The 19,112-nt window shown below is 39.2% G+C and overlaps 1 protein-coding gene across 5 annotated transcripts; it reads left to right on the top strand.

The window, feature by feature from the left end:
- The first annotated feature begins 300 nt into the window (after positions 1-300).
- On the top strand, positions 301-15,359 carry LOC148870757 (homeobox prospero protein). Of its 5 annotated transcripts, none has more exons than XM_088973666.1 (2): positions 301-1,149; positions 14,670-15,359. In XM_088973666.1, the coding sequence occupies exon 2, from the start codon at positions 14,694-14,696 to the stop codon at positions 15,138-15,140; it is 447 nt and encodes a 148-aa protein (XP_088829792.1). In that variant the 5' UTR covers positions 301-1,149; positions 14,670-14,693; the 3' UTR covers positions 15,141-15,359. The 5 variants fall into 5 exon arrangements, with proteins under 5 accessions (XP_088829792.1, XP_088829791.1, XP_088829788.1 ...); XM_088973665.1 differs by having other exon boundaries at positions 14,655-15,359; XM_088973662.1 differs by having other exon boundaries at positions 14,414-15,359.
- The last annotated feature ends 3,753 nt before the right edge of the window (positions 15,360-19,112 follow it).

Here is a 19,112-nt window from a genome sequence, read left to right as displayed (position 1 = left end):
TACGTGTATGGTTCTGTTTGTTTGCAGTGCAGTTTAATTAGCACTATTGCAAATGCATGCGATTGCAAATTTTGATTCATTTTTGTTTTCACTGTGCTTCAGCCTTAAGGTTTTGTTTTACTTAAGTAATTAACAAAGAGAAGTAAAACCTAAAATTAATACTGTGTTTGGTTTGAAAGAAAAGGTAGGTAAAGGAAGGGGGCTACCTCTTCTTTCAAAGCCAAAAGGGGGAGAGGAGAGGGAGGGGTTTGCAAGTCAAGACTCCAAGGATCACACCCTCGAAGTTATTTTCCTGTATAAATCTTTCCGTTTAGCTCGTAACATAAGCCACAAAGCAGTAGTAGCAAGAAAAATCGAACCGAAAAACCCGATCGAAACCAAATCGAAAATTCGATTAATTAAATTGATCGGTTCAGTTTCGATTAACTAATATAAAAAACTCGCAATTAACCAAATCGATATATATATTAAATATTATTTTTATTTTTATTTTTTTAAATCAAAATATACCGCTCGCCAGTCGACCCTTTTCACTTTCCCCCGATTTCTTTACTGTTTTCCCTTTCTTTCAATCAAAAACTGAGAAAAACCCTAAATCACTAAATCTGTCCTCTCCTCCGGCGCTGGTCCTTGTCTTCACTCACGGTCATTGTTTCGGCGGCGGCGTCGGCATCACAACTCACAACCGCAAGGGTGGTCCTCGTCCCCCCTCACAGTCAGTCAGTCACTATTTCATCCGCCCTGCTTTGCTGCTTCTCCCTTCTCTTCTAGTGGTTCCATTTTCTTCTCCGTCAAGGCACCAACGTTTCAACCTTCACGGCCGGCTTCACCGTCGCCGTCCTGCTTCTCCCTTCTCTTCTCGCTGTTTCATTTTCTTCTCCGCGAAGGCGCCAACGTTTTAGCCTTCACGGCCGGCTTCACCGCTTCAGCGCTTCGCCGCTGCCCTGCTTCTCCCTTCTCTCTCTCTCATATCTCAGACACGCAATCACGCCAAAACCTCCATCTCCATTTTATCCTCTACCAAAGCTTCAACCTTCCGGCTTCACTACTTCACCGCCGCCACCCCCAATAAGCAGCAATTGGTGCTCCCAGGCCATCGCCCACCAGCCAATTTGCATTCGGCCACCGCTCCACCGTCCAAGTTCTCAGGTAACATGTTTTTTTTTTTAATATAAAAAAAAGTTAAAAACTGAAAAAACGTAATGCGGTTAACCGGTTAACAGATTGCATCGGTTCATTTTTGGCTAGGTTTTTAAAGAAACCGAATTGAGCGGTTCGGTTCAATAAAACCCACGGTTCGATTAAACCCCTAAAACAGTTTGTATAAACCTCCTGAATCCTGATTAGCGTCACGTGGCGTTAAAATTTCCAAACCCTAGCATTCACTGATTCACCGAGCGGTCGTTTTTCTTTTGATCATTTACTGTGTTTTTATATTTTCAACGTGAGTGAAATAATGATTATTTTATGGGTAAATTTTTTAAACTATTTTTATCGTTTAATTTATCTAATTGACTAAGTGTATCTTTACTATTTAAAAATTGATTAGCATTATTTTTACTGTTTCTGACATGATTAATTATACCCCTATAGTTAACATCCGTTAATATTTCATCACGATCTCTGCACATGGAACCCCATGTGACTTATAAAATTTTTTCAAAACCCAATATTACCCTGGTCGCATGAACCGTCACTCTCTCTCTCTCCATTCTTAGACCACCCCTTCCGCCTCTGCTTCTCTCTCAAACCTTCCTCTCTGCTTCTAGTCTCTCTTTCCCCTTCTTTCTCTAGAAGAAGAAAAAGAAGTGAGAGAGAAAGATAGGAAGAGAGAGAATAGAGAGAAGAAATCAGAGAGAGAACTTGCAGTCGTCGCCCCTATTTTCGTCATATTAAAAAGATGAACAGTGCGGATTTGTAATGCAATTGCTCAACAGTCACCGCCCATCTTTGGTCTCGGTGTCCAACTGAAAACCGCTCTTATCATTATCATGCACATGCTTCGCCAGTCGTCGCTCCTGTCTTTGGTCTCAATGTTCGAATGAAAATCGCTCTTCTCGTATGATCCCCCGTGTTCAGATGAGTTGCAGCAGCGGCGACGATGATGCTACAATAATATGAGAGAGAGGACGTGGAGGAGAGAAGAATGAGAAGAAAAAAAAGAAGAGGAAGTGTGAGAAAAGAAGAGAGATCGGAGAGAAAATTGTCATTATTGTTTCTGGTTAAGCAGAGGTCGACAAAATTTCGGATGATTTATTGGGATTTGAAGAACAGGAAAAAGATGAATGGACAGTGAGAGAGAAATGGGAGAGAATGGACAGAGGGATGCCGTTGGTTCACCTCTATTTTCGTTCGAAGAAGGGTCATCGCCGACGGCGGATCTGAACATGGAGTGTTGCTGCCCAGAGGAAGAAGATAGAGAAAGAGAGAGTGGTGTCACAAGGGGTTGCCGCTGTCGTCGTCGTCGCCCAAAGGAAGAAGAGAGAGAAAGAGAGAGGGGTTTCACAGGGGGTTGTCGTGACCGCAATGAAGGGTCCTCCGGTGAACCAGCGGCAATGAAGAAAGAGAACAATTGAACCGAACATGGGGTTTCACAGGCTCTGTTGAAGAAGCAAAGAAGTGTCCTTCGGTCTGTGGGCTTTCGTTTTTGGGTTTTCTACGCCCAATGTGCATACAGTTCTGAGAGAGGGGGTTGCCATCACTGTCGCCGCTCTTATTTGGTTCACTCGTTCTCTACTTCTTCAACAGAGCACTACATTGCTGAAGAAGAAAGAAGATGAAGGGTGTGATGGTTCATTCGTTGGTTCTCAGAAATAGTAGGGGTAAAATAGTATTTTTGTCTTTCTATTAATGGGAGCTAACGCAAAGGGAAGTCAAAAACAACAGGGGTAGTGTTAGTTTTCAAACGGTAAGGGTACACTTAGTCAATTAGCTAAACAGAAAGGGTGGTTTAAGAAATTTACCCTTATTTTATTTAAAAAAAAATACAAAACAAAAAGGGATAATATTGCCCCCATTATGTGCTGGTAATTTCCCTCGAGTCTGCATTCTGTGCACTGGACGCATGAACCCGTTAATTGTCTTCGACCACGTCATCCATTCAAATGTTAATGATGAAATGAACGTTAACTTGAATTTGGCGGTTCAATCGGGGGAGATGTTGGGTCGAACAATGAAAGTTGTTTGGAAACTGAGAGGTTGACCACTTTGGGTCAAAGAACAAACTGAAGCCACCAATCGTTATTACCAGAGACAACGACTGTGCCATGTTTGGAGGGATTGTTGTAAGAGGTCACCATTTCATCTTCCTCTGCGAAATCATCTCTGTTTACTCTCTCTCTTGCAGGAGGTCGCGGGAAAGTGTTTGGAGGGACTATTGCAGGGTCACTCATCACTAGGAGCACAATAGTTGTAGTTGTAGCATCTTTTATTAACCCTACTTTCCATCATATTCCTGGTGAAGATGAAGAAAGCGAGGACATTAAAGTTGGTAACATGGTGGATGGAATCCATTCTTGCACGAGTAGCATGTCCATATCTATTTATAGTGTTGCAGCTCTGAGCCCTTTGAATTGCCAGATCCCCCCTAAAGTCTTACCGTGGCCTCCCACCTCATGCCCTCCATATTGAAATCTGGTATACATCATAGAAGAGAAGAAATTTGAGATGCACATCTCCGGATTTCCTTAGTTTTGGTTTGAATCTATGATTGATTGCAGTTATTTCTATTCTAACTCAACCTCAGAAACTATTCCCTCTTAGTTGTTGGCTTAATCGTGTCAGTGTTGCAACCACCTTCCATTCCTCTTTTTTTGGTTGTTTTCCTTTCTGGTATTCATAGATCTCATGGCTATTTCTTGTGGGTTTCCAAGTGTTCCTCGCCTTTTCTCTGTCTTTCAATTAGCCCACTCACAAGGTTTTCAGGGTTTTCTTTACTTGAAACCTCAGCCTCAGGACATTGGTTTGAAAGCTGAAAGATGAGTCAAGAGTATGATATAATGTAACTGCATCAAGTCAAGAGTGAAGAATACTAAGCATGTAATTAACACAACCTACAACTTAAATAGATCATATACATGGATGAGGTCTCTTTTGGATAATAACTTCTTTTGTATAAGTGCCCTCTTTTTTCTTTTGAAAATTTCTTTCATTGAAGGGAATCATGATGAAAATTTAGGGAGAGAGATTTTTGTTGTGGGTTTTCATGATAGTGAATAATGATGAAAAGTTTCCATCAAAAAAAGAAAGAATAATGATGAAAACTTCCTTGTCACCAGAGCTATCCTTGTTACTGTCGATGGAGGGAGGGTTTGGTGGAAGGAGGAAAACTTCCAGGGGAAAAATCTCACAATATGAGGTTTGGGGGACTTTAGATGCACCTATAGGTCATGTTGTGGCTGGTTCTACCCAATTAAACCGCCAAACCCATGTTAATGTGCATTTAACCATTAACATTTGGATGGATGACATGGTTGAAATTGATTGGCGGGTTCACACATCTAGTGCACCCATGGATGCACAGACTGCGAACTCACTTTCCTCCCCGCTTGGGATAGCCAGGGAAGGTAACTTTTTCATAAGCCTTGTGTTAATTCACAAAAAGAAGTGTTGAGTGGGCCGACTTGTGTTTAGTTTATTTTCTTTTAAATTAAGATGTTGTTGGGCCTTGGGCCCATTAGTTTTTATTTTTTAAAGAGCTGTAATTACTTAGTTTGAGTTGCCGCCCTACTAAGGGCATCCTTGTAATATCTCATACTTAAGTTAATTATAAATAGAATGAGGGGCTGGCAGCTCGGGTTATGTTAATCTATCCTAGTCGACCTTCTTCTCTTTTCTCCCCTTTCCTCTCTTGCTGAAATCCCCAACTTTCTACTCTTTCTTTCACAAGAAGCTTGGCTGAAATCAGCACATAAGGTTTTCTACTTAGTATCAGAGCAGGTTGAAGGTTCTTAAAGAGATTTATTCCTGTAGCCCTAGATCGGCCGATTGCATGGAGTTTTAAGAGGCTGATCGAAGCTTTCAGGTAAGCCCAGTGTTTGGATTTTCTTGATGGATCTATATGCCCTATAGCTGGTCTAGGGTTTCTCATCAGAATCAGGAAAAACTGGAAAAAGGGGAAGAGTCTTGATTTTGTTGGACTCTTCAATTTTGACCTAGGTAGTGGCGCCCTATTTTTTTAGGGTTCCTCTAGATTTTTGTAAGAGGCGATTCAAGTTCCATGTGGTTTGGAGGCCTCTAAAGAAGGCGGTTGCTTCTTCTCTCTCTTCTCCCCATCCCACCGAAAAGGAATCTTTCATTGAGAGAAAGTCCAGGACACCAAAGGAGTGTCGTTGGTTCCATAAGGTATTCTGTTTATTCTTGTTGCATTTTTAGCTATTTTCTAGACCTCTTTGAGACACATGGAGGGACACAGAGTTGAATATAAGCCTAAGAATGAAATGAGACCAGTGAGAGGAGGTGCTGGAGACCCCTTCGGAGCCGGAACCATTACTAGTTATACAAATTACTTAGAATGGTCCCAATCTGCAAAGATGGCCATTGGGGCTCATGGAAAATTGGGGTATATTATTGGTGAAGAGGTAAAACCCGAAACTGGCAACTCCCGATGGGTGCAAGAAAATTATATGGTAATGACATGGTTGTTTAATTCTATGTTGCCACATATAAATAAAAAATTTTTATGGGCAAACACTGCTAAGGAGATATGGGATGGGGTTACAGAGACCTATTCACAAAAGGAGAATGTTGCTAGGGCTTATCAACTGAGAAATCAGATTATTGCTACTAAGCAGGGAGATAAATCTGTTGCAGCTTATTTTTCAGTCCTTAAGACCCTGTCGTAGGAGATTGACCATCTAGAGACCTTTGCTTGGGAAACCACCAAGGATACAACTACCTATCAAAAACACTTAGAGAAGTATAGAGTGTTCGAATTCTTTGTTGGCCTTAACCCTAAGTATGACATTGTACGACAACATCTTCTTTCCAGGGACAATGTCACTCTCTCCCAAGCATATGCATTTGTCGCATGAGAGGAGTGAAGGAGGGATGTAATGATGAAGAATTTCATGTCTGATCAGTCTGTTATGGTAAGTGCTGTGAAACATAAACAGAATGGCAATGAGAACAAGAAATAAGACAAAAGGGACTTAGTCTGTGACTACTGTAAAAACCAAAGCATACAAGAGATACTTGCTGAAAGCTTCACCCACATCTTGTGCCGACTAGATTGAAGAATAAGAGAGGAAATGCACATATGGCAGTTATTGGTGACACTCCGCCCCCCCTACTACAGCTGCCTTGGAGTCTGTTGCAGCTGCTGCAGTAAGGGCCGAGCTTGAGAGGTTTGGGTTACTTCTAAATCATAGGGATATAGCTAGTTCCAAGTTAGCCGCAACCAGACAACAAGGTACAGGTAGCACAGGTGGAACTCACTCTACCTCCTTTGCCCACACAAGTAGTCCACATGTCACTGCAAACTATGTTTCTGCTTCAGGTAAGGAGAGATTTCCTTGGATTATAGACTCTGGAGCCTCAGAGCATATGACCTATTGCTCCACCATTTTCTCCTCTTACCAGCTCAGTTCTGGCAATGATAGGGTCTCCACAGCTGATGGATCCCATGTTCCTATTGCTAGGAAGGGATCTGTCAAGATTAATGATTCCATTTGTTTACCCTCTATCCTCCACGTTCCTAGATTGAGCACCAACTTGTTATCTGTTAGTAGTTTGACTAAGAATCTGAATTGTTCAGTAATTTGTTCTCCTAGACATTGTATTTTGCAGGATCTAGATTCAAAGAGGACGATTGAGAGTGGTCATGAAGTGAATGGAATCTACCTCCTGGATACTCTTCCAATTCACCAAAGTCATCATGTTTGCAAGGACAGTGAGTCAAAACTTGTGGATCGGATTATACTTTGGCATAATCGTCTGGATCATTTGTCTTTTTCTTCTTTAAGTTCTTTGTTTCCAAAACTGTTTGAGTCTGTGAGTCTATCAAGGTTAAAGTGTGAAGGTTGTGAACTTGGAAAGCATTGTAGACACTCTTTTAAACTGAGTAATAAAAGATGTTCTTCTCTTTTTATGTTATTCATTCGGATGTGTGGGGCCCATATCATGTTCCCTCTATGGGCGGCTATCGCTATTTTCTTTTGTTTGTGGATGATTTCTCTCGATATTCCTGGATTTACTTGATGAAATCACGTGATGAGGTACCATCCTTGGTGAGGCAATTCCATCAGATGGTATTAACATAGTTTGGAACTATATCAAGATGTTCAGATCTGACAATGCTAGAGAATATTTTGAGAGACATCTTGCCTCATATCTGTTGGAGTATAGTGTTGTCCATCAGAGTAGCTGCTCCTACAGTCCACAACAGAATGGTGTTGCAGAGAGAAAGAACAGATACATTGTTGAGACGGCAAGAAGCATGATGATCATAGCGACAGTTCCGGTTCGGTTTTGGGGTGATGTTGTTCTCATGGTAGTATATCTGATTAACAGGATGTCTTCTCGTATACTTGGATTCAACACTCCATTCAGCCTTCTTTTTCCTCAGGGGGAGATGTTTCATATTCCCCTAAGGGTGTTTGGGTGTGTCTGCTTTGCACATATTCTTGGTCTTTACCGTTCGAAGCTTGATCCCAAGGCAAAGAAATGTGTCTTCCTTGGATATGCAGAGAATCTGTCAATGAATCCTTCTCAGGGGGAGTGTTTTGGGGAAGCAAGTCAGCAGTCTATCCCTCTCCCAGTTTCAGTTCTTGTGTCTACTACTGTGCTTGACAACCATCCGATATCACCTACCTTGCCACCCCCTTTGCGTTCCGTCTCACAATATTACTCACGGCAGAGACTTCATAAGGAGGTTGATTCCACTACGGCAGAACTCACACCACTTCCTGTCGATCCCTTGGAGACTCCAGATTCGACTGATACAGATCCAGGTATTCCTCTTGATCCCTCTACTATTTCAGTTCCCATTGGTCCCACTAACACTGTTACAGATAACCTTGATCTCTCTATTGCTCTTAGAAAATGAAAGAGGAAGTGCATTGCTCATTGCATATCACAATACTTATCCTACAGTGGATTTTTTCCTTCCTACCGTGCTTTTCTCTCTTCTCTTGATTCCTTGTCTATACCCAAGGGTGTTAGTGAGGCTCTTTCCAAACCTGAGTGGAAGGCAGCTATGCAAGAAGAGATGGAAGCTTTGGTTAAGAATCAAACATGGGAGATTGTGGACCTACCAGAAGGCAATGAGGCAGTTGGATGCAGATGGGTTTACACAGTAAAGTATAAGGCAGATGGAAGCATAGAGAGGTACAAGGTAAGACTTGTTGCAAAAGGATACACACAGACCTATGGCATTAATTATCTAGAGACCTTTGCACCAGTCGCAAAGATGACCTCTATTCGGATACTCCTTTCTCTTGCTGCCTCATACTCTTGGCCCTTGTTTCAACTGGATGTGAATAATGCTTTCCTAAATGAGGATCTACAAGAAGAGGTGTATATGGATCTTCCAGCTAGTTTTTATGATTGTGCTAAAGAGGGAAAGGTATGCAAGCTGAAGAAGTCATTATATGGCTTGAAACAATCTCCCAGAGCATGGTTCGACAGATTCAGAAAGGCCCTGATTGTTTTTGGCTACACTCAAACTCAATCTGATCACATCTTGTTTGTGAAGCGCAGGGGATCCTTGTGTCAATCCTAATTATTTATGTGGATGATATTGTTGTCACTGGGAACGATCTGAGTGAGATTGATAGTCTGAAGAGAAACCTGCATAAGGAATTTGAGATTAAGGACCTTGGAGAACTGAGATACTTCTTAGGCATTGAAGTTGCAAGATTGAAACATGAAATTTTTATCTCTCAAATGAAGTATGCCTTGGACCTTCTCCAAGAAACAGGGAAACTTGGAACAAAGGCAGCTAGCACCCCCATTGATCAGAACCATAGAATCAGTGCATCGGAAGGTGAACCAGTAAAGGACCTTGGGAGGTACCAAAGACTTGTGGGTTGGCTACTATACTTGTGCATGACAAGATCGGACATCTCCTATGCAGTAAGTGTAGTAAACCAATACATGCATGCTCCACGAGACTAGCACTGGAAGGCAGTTGACAGGATCCTTGCTTATCTGAAGGGACATCCAGGCAGATGCATATTGTTTACTGATCATGGACAACTCAAGCTAGAGACCTATACAGATGCTGACTGGGCAGGATGCCTCGATGACAGAAGATCAACTTCAGGAGTGTGCACCCTAGTTGGGGGTAACTTAGTCTAATGGAAGAGTAAAAAACAAACAGTTGTGGCAAGATCAAGTGCAGAAGCCGAATATAGGGCCATGGCACATGGAGTTTCATAACTTCTCTGGATCCGTTCTCTGTTTAAAGAAATCGGTGTTCAGGCAGAAGAACCTATGATGCTATACTGCGACAATCAGGCAGCAATTAATATTGCTCATAATCCAGTCCATCATAACCAAACTAAGCACATTGAAGTAGATAGACATTTTATCAGAGAAAGGGTAACTTCTGGAGAAGTTTGTCTTCCATACATTTCTTCTGATCTGCAACTTGCTGATGTCCTCACAAAAGGCGTTGCAAAGAATAAGATGGAGCATGATCTACACAAGTTGGGGATGTATGACATCTACTCCCAACTTGAGGGGGAGTGTTGAGTGGGCCGACTTGTATTTAGTTTATTTTCTTTTAAATTAAGATGTTGTTGGGCCTTGGGCCCATAGTTTTTATTTTTTAAAGAGTTGTAATTACTTAGTTTGAGTTGCCACCCTACTAAAGGCATCCTTGTAATATCTCATACTTAAGTTAATTATAAATAGAATGAGGGGTTGGCGGCTAGGGTTATGTTAATCTATCCTAGTCGACCTTCTTCTCTTTTCTCCCCTTTCCTCTCTTGCTGAAATCCCCAATCCACACCACACGTAGTGGTAGGGACCAATCCACACCCCACCACAGTTCACAAATATTCTGAATTGTGGACAAACTGTGTGGATTGGACTAGTCCACATCCATAGTGGCATTTTGTAGGCATGGTGTGGACCAATCCACACACACACACTTTTTTTATTCCATGCATAGTTTTCAAGGCATCTAGGCAATTCTGGGCGACACTAGGGCGCCTAATCGCTTAGTCACCTGGGCGAGCACCTAGGCGATAAAAATTTTATAATATGAAAAACTAATTTTTGGCTAGTTTCCTAGTTTTATATACCATTCAGCATGTATGTTAATTGAAAAATAATAATTTTTTTATTAAGAACATTAAATTTCCTTTAAAAATGTGGCAAAACATCACATCTAAAAGATAAAAATCGTTTATATATATTAATTTCATTATTTTCAAAAATAATACTACTATAATGAGTATTTAATAGAGCAAATTCATATTAATTAGCAGCTAAAGAAAGTTATTAACTTTATATGATAAATATTCAAGATGGAAAGTAAAATAGAAAAAGAAAACAAGGATTGAGTTTCTGTTTTATTTAATTAGAGAGAGAATAGAAAAAAAGAACTTTATTATTCTATTGTTACTTTCCCTTTTCTTTTCTTTTCTTTCTTTCTTTTTCTCTTCTCAAATCCCTTTGATCTTTTAAATTTCAATAGTAAAATATTAAAACAAAATATAATTGATATATATATATATAGCATATAATAAAATGTATTAACACATACATTAATAAGATACAACAATATAAGTGATATTATAAAAGGCGTCCGCCTTGTCTTTTTTGTCACCTAGGCAGGTGCTTAATCGTCTAGGCGGGCGCCTAGTCACCTAGAAAGGTGCCTAGTTGCTAAAAGTCAAGGCGTTTGGGCGAGGCGCCCAGCCAAGGGTACCTCGTCACTCACCTAGGCATCGCCTTGATAACTATGATTCCATGTATCACATATACAATTAGTTGATCATAAATGTCTAATTTTTATAATTTATATGGTAAATAAAATGAAATAAGGCTTTGACAGTTGAATATTAATTTCAACAAAAATTGTAATAAAATAATTTAAAAAATAAAAATTATTATTTTTATCTTCTGTTACCCTTCAACAAAGACAATTGCCTTGATTGCTGTTTGCTGTTAATTTTTAAGTATTTAATTTGCATATGCTAACAGGTTTTTAAGTTTTAGAAAGCATTCCATTTTCCCTAAGGCTCCGTTTGGTTTGTGGGATGGGGATGAGAAAAAGGGAATATTTTGAAAATATTCTTTTTTCTCTCATTTGTTTTGATGGAAAGAGAAGGATGGGATGAGAAAAATGTGCGATGTCAGATCCCAAAATCGTGGATTTGGGGTTGCACCAAAACCATGCGACCCTAGTGGAAAAATTTGGAAAAGCACTATTACAATCGAAAGAACCACCGTTAATGGCCATCTTCTTCACTTGGCAAGGAACCAGTGCAAGGGGCAACGTCGATCTCTCTCCATCTTCGTCTTCTCTCTTCTCCCTCACCTTCTTTCCGTCTTCACCAGATTTGCGGTGATCTGCGAGGGGCACTCTTATTCTTCCCGTCTTCACCAAATTTGCGGTGATCTGCGAGGGGCACTCTTATTCTTCCCGTCTTCACTAGATCTGCGGAAAAGAGAACCGGGCAGGGACGAAGCGAACCAGGTAACAACGAAGAACCAACAATGCTTTTCCTTTATTTTCCCATATATAAAACCAAACACTAGAAAGTTAAATTTTTACACTTTCCCATCCCACCCAAATTTTCCCACAAACCAAACGGAGCCTAATGTTTCTTCTCCATCTTAGAATTTCTTATGAAACTTCTCATTTTGAAGAACTAAAATTTCTCCTAAATTGGAAATTCCTCACCTTGTCTACCATAGCTCATGTTGGATCTCACCTAAGTGGTGTAAGTGGCAGAAGTCCTATTCATCCATTCAGCACAATCTAGGGACATATTATCTGTTGAATAATGGAGTTATAGTAATTTGAAGAGGAAATTCAGATGCCTAGTTCGAGAAATGGAAGTTAAAATCAGTTAGGTAAAAAGATCAGTTAATTCTAGGGGTGCAACTTGGGCGGACTTAACCCGAGCCCGACCCAGTCCAACCCGATTTTTTTCACAGGTTGGGTTAGATTTTTTGGGCCTTAGGTTGGGCTTGGGCTTGAAAAGGCATGTTTTTATTTTTTTTGGGCCCAAGCCCGACCCAATGTATTGTACATGTAATATATAGTTGAATCAATGAATCGTATGTTAATATGTTACTATGTTAGCTTAATTGTAGTTGTTTAATTAGTAAATTACTAATTTAATATTAGGTGCCATGTGTCAATTGTCAATGCCATTACTCAAATTAATTAGTTTCTTAAGTTTCTTTTTCTAAACACGATTTCCCTCTTTCACTCTTTGTGTCTACGAGACTTTGACGTTTCAAATTCTTTTAATTCAAATGCCATTATGGCAAGTTGGCAACATTAATTAAGGAAACCCAAAATGAGTAAAAACTCATTAGGCTGATTAAATTTTAATCTGGGGCTTTGGCCTTTGGGATGATTAACCAATTCAAGTTTGGCTCGGGCCCGGGCCCAACTTGAATGCCTAAAATTTTAGTGCGGGCTGGGTTTGGGTTGAATAATTCGTGCTTGACCTCAAGCTCAGGCAGGGCTCAGGCTTTAGGTCTAATTCTTAGGGTTGGGCCTGGGTTGAGCTAAAACCCGCTCCAGCCCGCCCAACTTGCACCCCTAACTAATTCTTTTGCTGATGGGTTAGCTAAACAAGGGGTGGACGAGGTGTCATGTTCTAGGCACAGATGTAATTTAGTTTTGTTCTTTTCTGTTCTCTCTTTCTCTTTGTTTCTTCTCTTGGAGCCCATGATGTAGTTGGAAGATAATAAAGTTTGTCTTCCTCTCTGTAATTATTGTGATAATTAATAAATTGTGTTATTGATAAAAAAAAAAAAAACAAAACACAAGATCTATCAACTTTTTTTCTCACTTCTGAAACCTAGGTTTTTCTAAGCCTTCCCTGACCTCATTCATAATGCCCATCACTTTTTTTTTTCTCTTTTCAAGGAAAAACAACATCTATCCATAGATCGTGTGGACAACATGAAGAAAATTGCGGTTGCTCTTTGGTTATTCTTTCATAACATGAAGATTCTTTGCTAATGTGATGGATCATGCCTAGTGATCCATATCACAAATCTTTTATATTGTAGTTTCGCTGGAGGGGGTTCTAGAACTGGTGATTCGTAGAGGGTTGTCCTTCAAATAAGAATTCTCTTCAAAGGATTTTACTCTGACTTCTAGAATTGGAAAGGTGTTGTTGATTGTGGACGAAAAGGTTTCAGAACTTGGAAACTCGAAGTTGTATTTTGGTGGGGATGTTCAGGAGAAGAACCGCAAGAGAAGATGAGGAATTAGAAAGAAAAAGAAATGGCAATGGAAAAAGAGGGAGTAGCACCATTGAAATCAATATCAACAACATAAACGACGGAAAAAGAAACGGTGGAGAAAGCTCGGAGGAGCGCTTCGGTGGAGGAGACCTCCCTTTGCGGTAGAGCATAGTGGCAGAGCGCTTCAGTGGTGGAGGGGTTAACTGTAAAATGCAGGGTTTCGATTGTGAATGTGAAACACAATATAAAAAATAAGCTATGGATAGAGCCCTTTCACGATAAATATCCGTTGCCAATATTTTGGGGTGTGAACAAGGCCGGTCCACAATATAGTGTGGACTGGTCCCATCCACGTCTAACTGAATTGCATGTTCATCCCATGGCATGGATCGAAATGGTCCATCCATGTAAAGGGTGGTTTTTGTGAAGATTAAAATACATGGGAGGTTTTCAAGAAAAAACATATCGAAGGTTTATGTATTTTTAAGTAATTTTTCTTCAATATTTATTGAGAAAATTCTCGATTAATACCTTGTACTTGGGCCTAGTGCCACTTTGGTCCCTCGAACTTTAAAATATGATAATTCAGTACCTAAACTTTCAAAATGTATCAATCCAATACCTATCGTTAACCGATTGTTAACTAACCGTTAAATGGCCTTTGGAAAAAATACAATTGTCCTTCGAATATCATTTAATTTTTTTATCAACCATCCAAATATTGACAAAAAATCAATATTCCTAAATCTTTGCCTCTTTTAGGTTGGGGTTTAGAATGACCCAAACTTTATGGAATAGAAGAAATAAAGATTTGGGATGGTTAATTTTTTTTTTCAATGTTTAAATAGTTGACAAAGAAAAACAGATAACATTTGAAGGGCATTTATGTCTTTTTCAAATCTCACTTAACGTTATTCTCGACTAAAGTATTGAATTTACACGTTTTGAAAGTTTTGAATATTGAATTATCGCATTTTAAATTTAGAAACTAAAATGGAACTACGGAATTTTTCCATATTTATTTTGCGGATAGCGAAGGGAGAGACTGGGAGACTTTTAATCCGTTGATTATCAGTTAATCATTCGTAATTCGTTTCTACCACAAACGAATCGAGATCCTCCACACGATCCCGATTTATTTCTTCAGTGTTCATCGAGAAGAAAGAGCAGGTATGATTCCTCATCTTAAATTTGCAACTTTTCGTCAGCGCCTAACTTTCGTGAGGTTCTCTTCCTTTTTCTCATTTCATTGAACGACTTCTGATTGTTCGAAGAAATGTCTCGCCCAGAGACTTGATCTGGAGGTTCTTGTCATGGCGAAATTATCTAGTGCCCAGAAGTTTCTGAAAAAAATAGGGCTGGGGAAGGAGGATTACTACTTCTGGAAACAGATAGGCAAAGCTCTACTCTGTACCTACACAGTGTTCGGCGCGGCTTGGTTGTGGAATGAAACATCTCCGCTCGGTTGGTGGACGCTGAAACCTCGACCTAAGGAAGAGAAAGAGATGGCCCATCTGTATGAGCGCAGGAGGTTTCCGTACCCAGGCGATAAAGAGGCAGTCGAGGAGTTTATTGCGAGTGGGGACGCTCTTGGCACCACCATTGGTCCCAGAGGATTTATCGAATCGGGAAAAGACTCCGACAATTTCCAAAAGAAATTACAGTCGAAGAAGTTCGAGCAAGAAGCTCAGAAACTATGGTTAAGGATGAGGAACGAAGTCATATCAGAGCTCCAGGAGAAAGGGTACGATGTGGAGTGATATTGGCATTACGTTCCATCTGAAATACAAGCTCTTAGCTGAATTTCTACTGCCGCCACATTGTCAAGTCTGAACGGTATGTAATTAAACATTTGGGAGATGAAAAACGAGTCCATGATCTTCACTCAACTTCACCTTTTGACTGTCGATCAGTGTAAGTGATCCTTTATAGAGATTGTTAAGAAATAAGATTGTCTAACTAGCGTCAAGTTCGTTTTTTAACAGAGTAAGACATACTGTCCATAAATTGTGAACTACGTTAATCAGATTTGTTCAAGGCCAGCACGAACAGAAAGCCAGAAACGACAGTATGGCATGGTGTTTTCCAATAAATTCATGAAATGAAGGGCATTTTCCCTTCACTTTTCAATAATCAGAGAAGTGGTAAAAGAGTTAATAAATCCAGTTGATCCAAAGACGAGAGGTTCTAAAATCACTACTTTTGGAAACCCCCTTCTCTCCCACTGCACATGCATTTGTCTACAGGAAGAAACTACCTTGGAAGGAAAATCCCATCTTTTCTCTGTGCAAGCCTATTGATGATGGACCCGAACCTTTCCCTCCTGATGGAGATGCTCAAAAGCAAGGGCTATTCGCTAATATTATGGTGCTTAAAATCCCAGAAAATCAGATTTGCAGATTACTTAGATGAGCGATCTGCTTATCTAACCCAGTTTGAGGAATTTGACAATGGCTAGTTTCATGAGGTTGGGGAAAATGCTCTCAAGGGATTCGATGAAGCTAGTGCGAGGGTCTGTTTATCTTCTAAATGCATAGAGAACAGAACCACCTGGCATAAAATTTTCCTTCTGTTGATAACCAGTTCTTCATTTGTGATGAGCAGATGATGGAAAATCCAGAGAGCCAGATGCAGGCATTTCAGGAAACTCCTGAAATGGAGTGATGGGTTATTCTTTGAAAATCTAAGGTAGAGAGTGCCTCAAGAGTGAGCAAAGCAGAGGAAAAATGGAAAAAGATGAGATATTATTAAATTTGGCATTCTGATTCATGCTATTGCTATGGATATCCGATACCTCTTTGCAAGGAATGTCCATTCCATTCCATCAGGAATGGGAATAAGAATATAAGATTCCAATTCCAAATGTTTGGTTGGGCACAACTGGAATCTTATATTCTTATTCCCATTCCTGATAGAATGGAATGGACATTCCTTGCAAAGAGGTATCGGATATCCATAGCAATAGCATGAACCAGAATGCCAAATTTAATAATATCTCATCTTTTTCCATTTTTCCTCTGCTTTGCTCACTGGGCACAACTGGAATCTTATATTCTTATTCCCATTCCTGATAGAATGGAATGGACATTCCTTCCCCCTCCGTTGGGATCTCATTTCAGTTTATTTCGATTCCCATTAGATTATTTTCTGAACAGGCAATAGACCATTCCAATTTCAATTCTGACGGATTTTAATTCCAATAACGATTCTGCTTCTGATTGTGAACCAATGGACCCTTAAAATATAAAAATTAGTTAAACTATAAAATTGACCTGTAAACTGTTGTCTGGGCCGAACATTCTAAGGTTCAACCATCCAGGTTAGTAGTTTGTTAAAATACGACGTTTAGGAGGTTCAACCATCCAGGCAGGATTCAATCTCAACTCTCCACTACGATACGACAAGTAGTAGACCTTTTGGCATCTTTCAGGTTTATTTATTTATATTTATTTTTAAAAAATACAATGCTCTTCTTCCTTTATGCTTCCCAATACGTCACAGGACTCCACTCGCAAATGCAGCTCCTATTTAATTTTATTGTCTCAATTTCAAATTCCAACCTTTCCCCAACTTGTCTGTATAAAGGGTCTCACCAGCCTTATCGACAAAAGTTGTCATTTGTCAATATGCATTTGTATGGTAAAAAGATTAAAAAAAGCCATTACCAATGTTGATTAAAAGTAAATAAGTGTTTAATATGTTATCTTCAAAAATAAAAAATACCAAATGAAAATTTTAGCATATTTTTTAATGTAAATGTATGCCATCGTCATCTTCTAAGCCTTGTCCCAACTATATGGGGTTTAACTATATGAATCTTGTTTTGTTGAGTCCTTTTCAGTTTGCCCCTACCCCTTTTGGCCCTTTCAACTTGTAACATATCACTTTTCATTAATATGTTTATAGATGGTCTTCTATGCACATGATCAAATCATTTCAATATATTTTCTCTCATTTTATCACCTATTGGAGTTAGGTTCCTTTATACCATTTTATTTCTAACCTTTCTTACCTAGTTTTACCATTCATCCATCTAAGAATAAGCATTCATATTTCTGTCACATAATTTTTTGGACATGTTTCTCAACTGCCTAACAATCTACTCCATACAACATAGTTAGCCATGGTTTTCAAAACCGGACCGGACCAGAAAAACCGAGAACCGATCACCTAATCAGTTCCATTTTCCCCCAAAACCGTTGATTTTGGTCAGCAAACCATTGAACCGGCCGATTAACCATTCAAACCATTTGAACTGTTTTGACCGTTTTTCATTTTTTTTTGTCAGAACAGGCCGACCATTCAAACCGGTAACGGACCTCTGACCGGTTCGGTTTAAAAACCATGTAGTTGGCTTTACAGCTATTTTTTATGCCAACCTTACAACTATTTTAAAGAATTTTCCTTTTAACCAAGGTGACATTCGACTGTCACGTAAGATTTTAAATGCATTCCTTCCATTTTGCCCATCGTGCTTTAATTCTATGAATGGCATCCTCCTTAATCTCTCATTTGTTATAAATTATTCAAACAAGGTAAAATAAGAGGTCACATTGAATTATCTCTTGGCCTCCAATTCTAAATGTATTCTAGTTAGAACTCCTATTAGTTAAGAGTCATTGTAACTATAGAATCTGATGTCTCTCCAATAAGTATTTTAACATTGGTTTTTACACCCTATGCATATCTTTAATTAAGTCCACGTACCTATTTAACATTGGTTTTCTTTTCTAGATCAATGAAAACTATATGATCTCTCTTATTCTCTCTAAATTTTTCTATCAACCATCTTAATTAAAAGATGGCTTCTATAGTTGATCTCTTAGGCATAAACCCAAATCGTTTTTTCTAAAATATTAATTGAAAAATTTGCACAATAAATCAAAAAAGTGATCAATCACATTAAAGATATTAAACATCACTTTGTTTACTTCTCATTGGTTCACATTTAACGGGATGTATGTCACATATGACATCTCACTTTATTGTTGGTTCACCTTTTTTTACTTTACAGTGTAATTTTTGTATCATAGATTTTGCCACATTTTTTATGTTGTAAAAATATTCTCTTCCAAAGTTTCATAATGTAACTTATAAGTTTAATTCCATAACAATCATTACAATCATCATTATTGTTTAATATAGGCACCACAGTTTTTTTTCTCCATTCATCAAGCTTTTTCTCTGTTTTCATTATCTTATCAAATAATTTAGCGTCTCTTTGGAACCATTGCCGTTGCTCCAGAAAATGGTGCCACATCAGCGCCATGTAGGAAAAAATGGTGCTCCAAACCACGTCTTAAAAATCAGGAAGGCATGGCTTGGAGCAACACCAAATTTGGCGTTTCTTGGATCTCCAGCTCGTTGCTGCTAACAGGGCAATGATGTGGCATTGGACAATGGGTAGAAGTGCAGAAAAAGTTTCCTAGAGCATTTGTACCAAACATAAAAAGTTGTTGCTCCAGGAAACGTCCTACCTGGCAGCAACAGTTCAAAACCAAAAAAAAGGCACAATTTTCTAAGAAAGCGATGCTTCCAACCCACACATCGGCAGCATGCATTTGTAGCATCGATGCCAAACATATACTTAGTCAACCATAATAAACCTACCTCTCCTTTTTCATTCCACACTTACATTGGGTTGCTATTGGGTTTTAATGCCCTTCTCATTCTTTTATAATATAAATGTATATTAAAAATTATGTTTCCCATATTTTTAAAATCCATGTTCT

Source organism: Nelumbo lutea, chromosome 2 (genome assembly GCF_056320005.1).
Source record: "Nelumbo lutea isolate HS-2025 chromosome 2, American lotus-T2T, whole genome shotgun sequence".
Classification (NCBI taxonomy): domain Eukaryota; kingdom Viridiplantae; phylum Streptophyta; class Magnoliopsida; order Proteales; family Nelumbonaceae; genus Nelumbo; species Nelumbo lutea.
This window is presented reverse-complemented; position numbering and strand designations above follow the sequence as displayed.